Source organism: Falco rusticolus, chromosome 9 (assembly GCF_015220075.1).
Source record: "Falco rusticolus isolate bFalRus1 chromosome 9, bFalRus1.pri, whole genome shotgun sequence".
Classification (NCBI taxonomy): domain Eukaryota; kingdom Metazoa; phylum Chordata; class Aves; order Falconiformes; family Falconidae; genus Falco; species Falco rusticolus.
The window spans coordinates 53,807,673-53,820,751 of record NC_051195.1 but is presented as its reverse complement, the minus strand read 5'-3'; the positions used below and the strand labels follow the sequence as shown (position 1 = coordinate 53,820,751).

The following is a 13,079-nucleotide window of genomic DNA, read 5'->3' as shown; positions in this document are numbered from 1 at the left end:
CTCAACATGGTCCTAACTTGTCAAGAGCCCACTTCAGCATTACTCCTTGTAATGCAACAGCGTACACGTGAACTGAGCCATGTCTCTGTCCAACCCTCAATAATAGAGTATGACCACATCCTTCGGTCTGTGGATTCATTTTTGACAGTGCCTGAATAAAGAAAGCATTGACCACCACTTTACTTGGCTTCTTGTTTCTAACCTGCTTCATACTGAGTTGGGACCTCTGCATTTTTGGAACTATACCAGATCATTTGCAAGCAACAGAAAACCCAACTTCTTAAGAGCATATTATTCAAAATCTTGTCACGGTTTCTAATCTAACAATGTAACTACATTGTAATTACAACACCTACAATAACAAATTTGGCCTTTGCTTGTCTCTTACCTGCATGATGCTTATAGGGACCAAATCAAACACCAGCAAAGAATTCAGTCTACATTTATTACTTCCTCCTTTCTCACAACCATCCCAGACCAGCACAAGAGAAATCTGTTCAGGACAGCTACACAAGCGAGCACAGCAGCTCAGCCAGCCCAGGCTACCCCTCACTGAGTCAGTGAGTCCCTAGTCACAGCAATTTGCAGTCCATTAGGTGCTCCCAGTGCCCTCTCAAAATCAAGAGGGCTACAGGAAGAAATTAATCTTAAACAACTTCAGCCTGAATTTGGGGGCAGGGGTGGTGTCTAGTAGAAACTCAAACAGATTTTCTTCTTCCTACATTTGTTGGATTTTGCTCATTCTCAATTATAAAAATGAGCTTTCATGTTAAATATGTTTCCCTGTCATGACATATCTCATCCTTCTAATCTTACCCTAGTGGTAGGGCAATAAAGTGGCAAGAACTCAGTGCTATCAAAGAGTTCAAGTTTGTGGTGGTTTGGGTTTTCTGATTGAGGTGGGGTTTTTTTCCTTTTTCATTACTGCCTTCAGAATATCAAAGCATCTACAACAAGTAACACTGTCAACACACTTAAGAGGAAAACAATTCTTATTGAGGCAAGACAAAGAATTAGAGTATCTCGCAGGACTGTTTTGTCACCTCTACATGAGGACTTCCAGGTTTGGATAAGGCTAACGTACAACACGACTTCCAGCAAAAACATCACACTACAAAAGAGATAACACAGATTAAGTTTATAAGAAAGTCCTGGTTCCAAGGGAGCCACAGCACTCAGGTACGCTGCATCAGTACCAGTCAGATTTTGGTCAGCACATTCGTTGTCAGTCTTAAGACCATGTGGAGTCTCCTGCAAACTGTGGAGAACCTGCAGCCATAGAAAACAGGAAGAAAATTTCAGCTCCGTAGCATCACCTTCCATTCTCGGCAGAAAGAACATCCTGAAGAAACTATTTCCATTTCATCAGGAACTGATCAGCCTTAGACACGCTGGACAAAATGACAAAACAGAAGAACCCCAAATTCTTGTATTTGCTATTCTGATACTGGCTGACAAGCAACTGTTCAACCGTAACCTCTGAATTCTGAATGCAACAGAGCAAATAAAAATCCTATTGCCATCTGTTAACCTGAGCAGGCAAGTCAACAATAACTCATAGTCAAAACAAACACAGAATAAGACAGGATGTGAATTTATTTTCAATAAGTCACATCCTGTCTTATTCTGTGTTTGTTTCAAAAACTGTTGTACAGTAATATAGAACTTGCATAGCCAACTGTGATAAGTTTCCTTATCTTCTGCTACATAATCAGCAAGCAAAATGCTTTGACTCACTGAGATTCCACCAGATCCCATGAATAAAAGTATCAAGAACCCCCTATCAATAAAGGTACAGAACAAACAAAAGAGAAATTCGGCTACAAAGTACAAGAACGTGCAGGTCACACACCCAACTAGTTAAATTCACTGAGAATAGCTGTCATCCTAAGAGACCTAAATAAAAATGTCTTGCTCTCATTTCACATATGACAGGGGTCCTGAGTCACTATTTGACCCATCACTGCTACAGGACTTTCAGAAAAGAAACATATTCCTATTACAGCTGTATCTAAACTACTGAGGCTTGGAACAGGGACAAGTAGTAACGAAATAACATGTCAAACAGTAAAATAATTTGAACTATAAGTAATGAGCTGCAGAATAGACTCCAGATAATCTGGGTGACATAAATCTAATATCTAGAGTTACACTTATACATCAATGCAATTTTAACTTCATCCCTTGCGAAAACAAGTGCCAAACAGCTTCCTAACATGAAGGACTTAGTTTGCTGTACCGAAGTACTGCTGCTTCAGAAATTCCTGTTCTTCATTCTTTTCCTGACTTGTTTGCAGAGAATTAGATGGTGAAAAGGAAGCTTTTCACAGGCCAGAAGATGGACACCACTGTCCTGTTAAGAACACAGTACCTGACAAGGTAAAAAAGGTCAACCAGTAAACTGCTGCAACTCCTTCTGTAAGAATAGCAACTTTGGCTTTGCATCATCATTGGCTTTGCTTAATATCAGCTCAGTGATTTCAGTGACTATGTGGAGTATATAATGATCTATTTCAACTGTGCAGAACCACAGCAGCAGCCTGGACAAGTCTCAGCATCAACACAAGTTACCTACAGTAGGCTGGTACAATCCAATTAATGGGATGTCGCCTTCAGAAACTTTTTTTCCTTAATTGCCGCCCAGGTGGCAGAGGAGCAACGTGCCCCTCAAGTGCCACCAGGTATCAGCTACAGCCCTCATCACAACTGGGGACATCTGTTCCACAGTCACACTGCTTTTCAGAGCACTGGGCTATAGAGGTGTCATGCACGTGCAAGCTAAAATCAGGCTAAACCCACCTACACTGGCACCAAGGCAAGGCTACCCTTCTACTCCCCTGCAGAACATGAAATTGGCATGAAGCTTGCACATTCTGACCTGGCCAAGCTTGGACTTCTTCCATGACAATATAACTATTGAAAATTCAGGCTGTGCGCACCACTGTGAGGCTTAATACAATTTCCATACATCTGTATGGTTTTAAAAACTATCCAAGCACAGCAATAGTGAGATTACCTTCAGCACAGTACATGCATCTTTCTTTCCTGCTACCCAATAGGGCACTCATGATGTGCAAAGAAAACATGAAATTGCTTTCCACAACCGTAGAAATTAGCATGGTAGCCCTAGAAACAAACTATTTATTCTACAAAACAATTAAGGCTAGATTAAGTCAGTATATGAAAGGCTGCAGAAAAGGATAGCAGACTGGCAGATTGTCAATATTCTTTTTTAAACCGTGAGAACACTTTACAAAAAATGATGGGAGGCACAGAGAGGACTACAACTACCAAATCTTACGTGATGATTCAGCAAAATAAATTCAATTCGAGATAGTTTCTTTCAGAAAGCATGCAATTTTACTCTATTTCTCAAGTTGAAGTTTGGAGTGAGGCTTTCCACAATTTCGTTTCTTGAACACCAGCACACTTTTCAGGGGAAAAAGGACCAACGTTATCTGTTACTGGGAGAGCAAAGCTGCAGAAGCAGGACAGGAAATAAAAGAGGCAGCAAGGAAGACTCAACCGGCAAGTAATATCCCAGGCTCCTAGTCCCCAGTATCATACAGATATTCTATCTATCAAGCACTGTAATAATACTCAAGTATTCGCAGCTTACATCCACGGTCTATTAAACTGTGGATTTCAGCCTCACACTCTTCTTCAGATAAAGCGGGTTATTTCTAGTAACACCTCTTCATTTCTCTCTGAATTGTAGGTCTCACCAAACTGTGGCTAGAACTGTACCAGCAGCACAGCCTAAACTCTTGTACAAGCAGTCCTTTCACTGTTACACTTCCTAGATGCACACGGTTGCTCAGGCACACCACGACCTGCTTCTGTGACATTTATTTCACCTCTTCAAAATGGAACCATGAGAACTTCAAAAAGGAATCAGGCTGCTCGTCTGCACACAACTTTGTATGCAAAGAGGTATTTTACATGCACTGAAACGTTTTGCAGTGTTTTTCTGACAATTTACAGATACTGTATAGATTTCATAATTTTATGTATTAATTTTAAACAAGTTTTACAGACTCAGGGCTTTAACATAGTTCATCAGGCTAGAAGTCAAACAAAAATGCTTTTCTCAATCATTACAAAGTAGGAGTTCTGCTACATAGCACAGGCTGGGTTTTGTTTATTTTTCACTGATTGTCATGTACTTTTACGCTTACAGAGCACTGTAATTAAACTGAAGCAACGTTAAAACTAAAATGTTACCTACTCCCTAGACTGCTCCCCTACAACAAATCCCCAGGATATTCAGAATATTTCTACATTTTGTCTATTTTATCATCAACTCCAGCAAGTCTAGCAGCAGACGATGCGAAGGCAAGCACCAGGCAGGAGCCCACCAACCCTGCTTTTGCAGGATCAGCATATACTGTGATAAGGCCACCAATACCTCATCTATACTATCACTTTCACAAGTAAAAGGCCAACTGTCAAAAAAAACGGTGCATCAGAATACAGGCAAAAAGCAGGGAAGCGACACACTCAGAAGCAGCAAAGTTAAAGAACCAGCAGACAAGTTTTCAATTAGTTTCTGGGAAGTTCTGTTGTGGTCTGAAGTTACATTGCTGCACTATCTTTTGATAACTGAGATTTTAAATGCTGTGTCAAATCCCAATTTCTCTTCACTTACCATTGATTTTTAAATACCCAAGTCTTTATATTATAATTGTATTTATAGTATTCTTCCCCTAAGGAAATGCAGACACCATTTTTAATAGCTGATTCAAATTTAAGATAAAGGATTTAGCTGCTGATCCCATGAAGCTATCCATACCCAACAGCTCCAGAAACGCTAGTACTTATAGTCCTGGAGCTTCATGCATGTCCTCTCACAACTACCTTATATAATATTTGCTTATGCAGCCCTACAGTTATAAAGGACACACAGAAAACATTAACAGCCAATTTATATTAATACAAAAATATGTATAAAGCACATGTATGTTTTAAGTGTTGTACACTATTATGTATTATAGCAGCACTAAAGGAACTAAAAAAATAACCTGCTAACACAGAACATTAAACACTTAAGTCAGTACTTCTAAATATTCAGTATGCTCAGTACAGATAAGGCCCTGTACACTGGCAGTTAAAAGTCAACTGTGGCAAGATGTAAGGACATGCCTTCACCCAGACACGACCAAATGCTGGGGCACAAGCCTTTGCACAACAAAGTACTAATAAGGAAACAGCAGTGCATAACGGTGTGTATACCTATGAATGTGATTCAAGTCTTAAAGTTAGTGAAAATTTACACTTTGAAGTTACGGAGTCCTGGATCAGCATACTACTGTTTCCCCTCCACTTCCCCAAAAGCGATCAGAGCCTCCACAATGTAATAAAGCACTTTCATTATAGAAAGACAAATCTTCCAACTGTAATCATACCCAAAACTCGGATTCATTAAAACGCAGTATTTAAGGACCACGTACTTCAGGATCCTAATGTCAAAATCAGCATACTACTACAAAACCCCGGTTAAGTTTCATTCACACTATTAACGCTTCCACTCCAATCTCCTGTACAATATTAAAGCATCAAAATAAGCAAGGAAACAGCCTTCCAAAAAAAGGTAACTGCCTTCTTACATCAGCTATTCCCAACCTGTCACGTGATGTTACTAAACTGGACACCATGTGAACGAGAATACTAAACCATGAGACAGAGTAATGATCTTGAAGAGCTGTGCAATTTAGATGAAAAAACGACAAGCTTTCAAAAGGAGTTTGTGATTTCGATTGGGAATTGTTTAGGTAATCATTCAGAAGACCTAAAAACCATCAGAAATCACTTTTGAGGGGAGAGCTGAAAGATAAATACGTTCAATGACAGCTTTATGAAATACTTTTTTCCCCAGAAGACTGCCAATACTAAATGGATAATTAGGAAACGCTCAGGTCATACAGCCTTTAAGATAAAACACAGTGCTATGCTTAAAACCATTCCACCTCAACAGAAATCTAACCCTAAAACACAGATTCAGCAACAAAACCGAGACCTAAGGTAGTTCAAAGACTATCTGTTCCTTGAAAGTACTCAATATTAGCTTAATTGTGTCATTAACTGCAGCACTGATAAATCCCATTAGCTTTTAAGGAATAAAGACAAGCCTGAACTGTTTTCAGGTCTTGTAAATACATGGAATTAGGCAACTAATTAACTAACGGTTATACAAAAACTATCAATGCTATTTATCTGTTTTATTAAAAACACTTACAAAGCTTACCATACCACACCCAGAGAGAGCCACCTTAAGAAACTGAGCAAGTGCTCACCAGCCAGGCTGCTCAAGAGCACAACAGTTCTACCAGACAGACCCTGTGTTTAATCATGGCCACGCTCCAATCCACCCCTCTTGTGAGGGAACAGGGACAGGTCTCAGCAACGTCTCGTTCCAAAACCACATCTCAGCTCATTCCACAGACCTCCCCCTCCCGCACCACAAGCCATGGGAAACATTGCTCCAATGCAACATCAGAAATTGATCAAGCACCAGTACTCGCTTCCAATGTAAAATCAGAAACTGGGGAAGCACCGGTACTTGCTTCTGATACAAAACTGGAAATTGATGAAGCACCAGTACCTGCTTCTGACGCAAAATTGGAAATTTGTGGAGCACCGGTACTTACTTCCTAGTGACCCTTTTTGGGTGCTATTGCAAGAGTTTTAGAAAAATTACCCTCATACCGATAAATGAGCACTCCAGACAGTGGTATGTTATGCACTCATTCTCCCCAGGGGTCCACGCCAGCGCTGCAGGCCCGAGAGCCCCCTGCCCTGCGGTCACTGCCCAGCCCCGCACCAGGCCACAGTTGCCTGTCCCGGAGGCGAGCTGTCACGCCGCGGCGTGTCCCCACGGCGCTGCCACCGCGCAGGCAGCGCAGAACCGCGCTCCGGCTTTGACTTTCTGTTCGGAGGCAAAGCAAACACGCTCCCGGAAGGCCGGGCCGCTCCCGCAGCGCGCCCGGCCCACAGCCAACAGCCCTGGCCAGACAGAGCCACACACCTGCCGGGGCTTTATCTGCTCCAGGAAAAGGTGGGACGCGGGAGACGGCGCAGCGCGCCCGCCCGCGCAGCTGCCGCGCAGGCGGCCGGCTCCCGGGCGGCCCGACCGGATCGGAGCGCCCCGGCACCCGCCACCCGGGCCCGCCTCAGCCGGCACACACAGGGCACGGCCCGACCAGCGCCGCCAAGCCAACCCCAGCGGCGGGGGACCCCGCGGGGCGGCCGCGCCCGCCCCCCGCCCCGCCGCGCCCCCCGCCCCGCCGCCCCTGGGCGGCGGCAGGGCCGGCGGGCGGGGAGGCCGCGGCCCGGAGCCCCCCCGAGGAGTGCGGGCCCCGCCTCACCGTGTGCTCGTGCTCGTCGGCGCGGGCGCGCAGCGGTAGGCCCGGGAGGAGCAGCAGCAGCGCGGCGGCCGCGCAGAGCCGCAGCCCGGCCGCCGCCATCTCGGGCCTCGGCGTCCCCGCGCACGCAGCAGGCCCCGCCGCGGAGCCGGCCCGCGCCCCGCCGCCAACGCCGACCTGCGACGCCACTTCCGCTCCGCCCGGCCACGTCATCCGGCCGCACGCCGGAAGCGGGGCGCTACGGCGGCCGCACGGGGCCGAGCCGGGCGGCGGGACGGGCGGCGGCCTCCAGAGGCGCCGCGGCCTGCATGGCGGCCGCGCTGGGGCCCGGCGGTTTCGGTGGCGCGGGGCATTACTGTGCAGCTGGTAAGGCCGCAGCATATCGAGCAGCGGAACGAGGTAAAGCCGCTCGAGAGCGGCGCGGCGCCAGGCCTCCCGCAGGCCCTGCAGAGACAGGCGCCCCCGTTCCCTGCGGCGCTGGGGGGCGAGCGGGGCCGCCCCGGGTGAGAGGCAGGGGGGCGAGGCTGCCCTCGCACCCCGCCGCGGGTCAGCCTGGCACGCCTGGCCGGGGGACTGAAGGAGCGCAACCCGCCCCTCCAAATTAAAAATAAAAAAAAAGCCAAACCAAACGGACATAATATTAAAAGAAATACAGGGGCTACACCCTCTTCTCGGGTGTGGCACAAGCCAACAAAAGAATAGACCAGATGGTGAGGATGCAGGTGCTGCTCTGTGGTGTTAGGAACAATGCAAAAAGGGACATCCTAGTCATCACTGGCCCCCATGCCGCACTAAATGCCTCTACCCCTGTAGTCTTATGCATTCAGTCTGCCTTCCCCGAACGTGTTCTAGTAAGCTACATTTATGTGAAGCCTTTTCCAGATAGTACATTTGCCATCTCCTGCCTAGTTCATAGAAGCAAGGTCCCTGTGGAGAGAGATACTTGTCAAAACCCATTCAAAACCCATTTATATTAAAAAAAAAAAAAAAAAAAAAAACCACACGCTGTAGACAGCTTTGATAACACCATATGTTTCTTTCTCGTTGTTGCATCTCAGTCCAAAACAGAGTAGCTTACCCTTGGGAGACAGAGAGGCGGCTTCAGCATCTTCAGTTTATTCAGTATGTAAGTCTCTCAGTCAACAAGAGGGCCAGCCAGAGCCATCTGCTGCAGCAGGCTCCATGAGGCACGCTGTACAAAGAGCAGTTTCCCCAGGCCAGCCAGCTGCCACCCGAGCATGGTGGATTGGTTGATGCCCTACAGGTGGCCAGGCCATTTACTTTTTACCATCAGTTTCATCATCTGTTCAGTCCTTGGGCTCTAATGTCCAACACACTTAATTCCCACTCCCCCCACCCCCCAGGCATACTCTGAGTAACCAACAATGTGGTTGCATGCAGTTTTCTTCTCTGGTCTCTTCTGAGCTTCAGTTTCAGTGCACTTCTCATCTTGGGTAGAAGCAACACACACTGCCCACTCAGCAGCACAGAATCCACAGATACAAGGACTCCACACATTGAGCCGTGGGAGGCTTCGAGCAGCTACTTGAAACCCAACTCATGTGGGACAAACCCTTTGGCATCTTAAGAAGGTGGATCTCCTCTGGCCTGCAAGAGACTTGAAAGCTGTGTCTGCATCTGCATTGAACAGTGAAGCAATTTTAGTGCTTTTTCTTTTCTCTTGGATAGGGTGATAGTTTTCCTGTGTTTGCTGCACAGTGAGATCCCCAAGTAATCCAGAAGTTACAAAGAGAAAGTAAGACAGGAATGCCTGAGCTGCATCTTTGATTCCCCCAACTTAGGGAGTGCAGAAGGGTCCTGAACAGACCACAGCTGTAATATTTCTGAGCCCCACCTGTCCCAGCTCACCTCTCCTCCAAACCAGAGCCCCACTAGCATTTGTTTTTATGTGACAGGTCAGGCTAAGGAAGCATGTAAGCTGCAAATAGGAGGAGGACTGAAAGGCTACTTACGAGCTACTTTGCAGCAATTAAGATAGAAGCCATCTCACTGCAGTACTAGCAATAAAAATCCAGTTCACAGCCATGTTACTAGGATTGTGCAAAGGCAAACACTCAGATATAGTGCAGATAAACCCCTCCTGCAGAAGACATTTGGCTTTCACATGCAGGGGCTGCAGAATTAAAAATTAGCTGGGGAAGATGGATCCATGCACGGCTTCAGTCCAACAGCTTTGAAAGGAAGTCTTCTGCATGACACACTTTAACATTTTGCTCTTCCCTTCCTGCCTTGTTAGTTTTCCCCATATCCTACATTTTTACCTTATGTTGTGCCTGGCAAATGCGGAAGGAGATAAAATTCCTCTATCACACCACAGCTCCAAGCTCTGGAGCACAGCTGCAGCCAATGCTAAGGAGATGGGGAACTTCTGAGCAAAACCAGGGAGCTGTGTCCAACCAAAACATGTGGCAGCTGAAGACAATCAAGCTGTTGAATTTCCTCTTTATTTCTTTTATCCCCACTTCTTTCACTTATCCATGCTACCATTTTCCTCACTTTAGCACCAAAACTTCCTTCTCTGCTTCCAATTTGACCAAATAGTGTTGGGAACTTTGTTCTATTCCAAGAGGAGCACAGGAAGGCAGCTCCCACCTCACTGTTCCCCTGGCTACTGTGAACAAAGAGCAAACTGTCAGTGAGAGCCTGTAGCATCAAGAGTTACTGGAGAAGGAAGGCACTGAGGTCTTTTAAAAACAAGAGGGGAAAAGAAAAAAAAAAGTAAAAGGTCACTTCTGTAGCTATAGGCCTGCAGTACAACACTTGCATCCCTTTATCATCAAAAGGAGAGGCTATATGAACTGCATTTGGAATCATACCCTATGCATTTAATGTGCAGATGATATTTAGCTTACACCTATACCCCTGAGTGCAGCAGGGGCTTCTCCACTGTCATTCAGTGCTGGCTGAGTCACAGTTGCCGTCTGTTACTCCTACAGTGCTGCACATTGGCTTTGCCACACTGCAAGAGAAAGGAGCTGTAACTCTGCCACCTGCTCCCTTACAAATTAAGGGGAGCTTACATGACCAGAGAGAAGCTTTGTGTGTCATACACGTACCTGAGGGATCACCTAATACAGACCTATCTATGTCTCTCAGGGCTGGAAGAGGGGGAATAGCTTGAAAACCAAGTAGGTAATGATGCTTAATTCTCTACCCTGAATGTTATATTGCAGAATTCCCATCAGCGTCACTCATGGACAACCGGAGCCCTACACTTGTCCCCCAAGGGCCAGGATATGCACACAAGATGACAAGGCCTGGAAGAAAAGAAAGTTTGAAAACCCAAAAAAGCCCAAAACACCTCACTTCTGTCAATTGAGTCCCTTGAGATGAGGAATCAAAATTAATTTCTGCTCTACATGCTTTCTGTGTTTGGAACACAGAGAGCTAAACCAGGAAGCTCTCCTTAAATTTGTAAGGCCTCGGGCAGAAAAGAGGCTGGACACAGCCGCTGCAGACAGAGCTATCGCAGGGCATGAAGTGAAATGCCTTCATATTGCTTCTACAGTGAATACATGTAAGAGATAGAGAACACAGCATTGCTGCCAATTCCCGTCTCTAATTTGAGAGTTCAGTCACTGACTTCAAGTAACAATGTACCCACCCCCTCCCCAAAAATGTTTAAACAGAGCTGTTTTGTGATGCAGCAGGTCCCTTACCAGCTGCTGTGGGAATTTTCACGGTAAACGCAGCATGCACAACCACCCTGTTAATGTCTGTCCGCTTCAGGGAGGGGAAAGGGGAAGGTGTTTTCAAGGCTGTATGCAAAATAACATAATTGAATAAAGACAAATTCTCATCCTCTAGTGGTTTAATGATTACTGGAGGGAGATTCTACATGTTCTGAAAGGTCAGCATGTCTGTACCCAAAACACTATGTCAAACAGCGGTACAATCACCAGCTCCTGCTGTAATAAGTGTTCTTCAAACAAAGTCTTTGAAAAACTTATTTCCTTTACTTTTTCAAGCAGGTTTTCCAATGAAGCCCTTGTAGGTTGTATCAGGAGCTCTGATAACAATGCTTATCAGGATTTAGTTTCTAAAAGAGCACACGTTCTTCTCGGGCGAAAGGAAACGTCATGTCGGTGCAGGGCTGCCAAGACACACAGTGTTCTCCTTTCCAACCATGAAACTTTTGCTTGAAGTCCCAAAGCACCAGAACTTCTCCAAGCAAAAAAGTTCTAGAAGGCCAAGAAGTCTCAATGAAAATCATGGGAAAAGTCACTGTAGCTTTAGGGAAGAGGAAGGGGATGAAAACATTTGGTTCCCACTTATAAATAATTTAAGACAGCCCAAAACTATCTGTACACACATAAAACCAGGAAAATCTCATATTCCACAGATGTTGAGAGATTCAGCGACCTCTTGGGGGCACAGGTGGCGGATAAAAGCCTTCACAGCTTACAGGCCTATAAAAAAAGAATACAAATGCATTAAAAAAAATAGTCAAGAATAAGGTTCTGGAACTACACGTTGCATGCAATAACATCGTATGTAAGAATACTGTACAAGCAATAGCCATACGAGAAAAACAGGCTATCAGTGAGTGATTCAGCAACAGAGCAGATGCCAAGGTGCCTGTTCCTAAGTTATTTCTTCTGCTCTTCAGGTGCAGTAATTCTACTATTACTAGAAAGGGATGCTATAATACTTGGCTGGAGTAAAACTCTGATAGTACAGTAACTTTCTCCTGAAAATTAGATGAAAGGCAGCAGAAAGATCAAAAAGATTTAAAATCTTTTTTTCAAACTAACTACAGGTATATTCCAGCTATATTCTTGCCAGAGCTCAGCCAACATACAGAACTTACTGCACCCACAAGTTAGTAATTACTATATTAACAGCTGGAGAATTTTATTAGCATCTGTACTTAGATAAGCTTCTCGGGCCTGGACTTCATAGACTTGCACTGGCTGGACTAAAGGAATGTTTGCAAGTTACTTAAGTTTGTGGTGATCTGATCAAATCAAGGCAAAACCCCTCAACACCTTTCATAAAACCAGTGCAGGTCTATCTTTGAGGCCAATCATACATGTAAACAAGTGTGCTTTGGAAAGATCCGAAACTTGTAAAAAGAAAAAAAAGAGTCCAAAGGAATGCCAAAAGGGAATTCCCTCCGCATGATGCTGATGTATGTTCCAAGAGGATCTTCTCAGGAGGATCAAGGTACTATGTCCCTGCCAAGGACAGAATGCTACTCCACCCAGGTCAGTCTTACTATGGCAAGCGTGTGCTTCAATAGTGCTGCCCCTTGCAGCATGTGAACCACAGTAACAACACTGCAACAGGCATGTTACCAACCAAGGAAAACGAGAAAGTACTACAGATGAGAAACGAGGATCTTAAAATTCCTAACAACCTGTGTTCGTAAGTAATAGTCTGGGTAGATTTTGCTGAAAGACACATTCGCTTCCCGCCTTGCTTTCTGGCCAAGGCTTCCATATTGATTCACTGAAAGCTCACATTTGAGCTCCATTTTAGCTTTACCTGCTTGCACCTCGAGGAGGCACTCTGGGAGGCCTTTCTGGGAAAGGCAGCCTCTCTGCTTGGTGAGCGACAGGGCTGCGGCTCCTAGTTGTTTCTGTGACTTCATTGTCCTACAAAATGGAGAAAAGAGGTTACAGACCAACAGAATTTGGTTCTTGTTAGCTTGGAAGTGACTGCATTTTGCCATTTCTGCAAATGTAATGCCATCCC

General features: G+C 45.2%; 2 protein-coding genes and 1 long non-coding RNA gene across 8 annotated transcripts in view; 1 reads left to right on the top strand and 2 right to left on the bottom strand.

The window, feature by feature from the left end:
* The window catches only part of TM9SF3 (transmembrane 9 superfamily member 3), a 51,034-nt gene extending 43,445 nt beyond the window's left edge, over nucleotides 1–7,589 (bottom strand). Inside the window, exon 1 of the mRNA XM_037400834.1 lies at nucleotides 7,365–7,589. Coding sequence (XP_037256731.1) covers nucleotides 7,365–7,574 — 210 coding nt within the window. The 5' untranslated portion in view covers nucleotides 7,575–7,589. The remainder of the gene's footprint in view (nucleotides 1–7,364) is intronic.
* Nucleotides 7,590–7,593: 4 nt separating this feature from the next.
* Nucleotides 7,594–11,184, top strand: LOC119153881. Its single transcript, XR_005106249.1, has 2 exons — nucleotides 7,594–7,727; nucleotides 10,556–11,184. It is a non-coding gene; the product is annotated as an uncharacterized LOC119153881 (long non-coding RNA).
* The window catches only part of PIK3AP1 (phosphoinositide-3-kinase adaptor protein 1), a 49,541-nt gene continuing 47,637 nt past the window's right edge, over nucleotides 11,176–13,079 (bottom strand). For 5 of the 6 annotated variants that reach the window (XM_037400832.1, XM_037400831.1, XM_037400833.1 and 2 more), the window contains 2 exons: nucleotides 12,870–12,979; nucleotides 11,437–11,791 (listed from right to left, as the gene is read on the bottom strand). In XM_037400832.1, the coding sequence (XP_037256729.1) occupies nucleotides 11,737–11,791; nucleotides 12,870–12,979 (165 nt within the window). In that variant the 3' untranslated portion in view covers nucleotides 11,437–11,736. Of the gene's footprint in view, nucleotides 11,792–12,869; nucleotides 12,980–13,079 lie in introns of all 6 variants that reach the window. The other variant, XM_037400827.1, reaches the window with a different exon arrangement.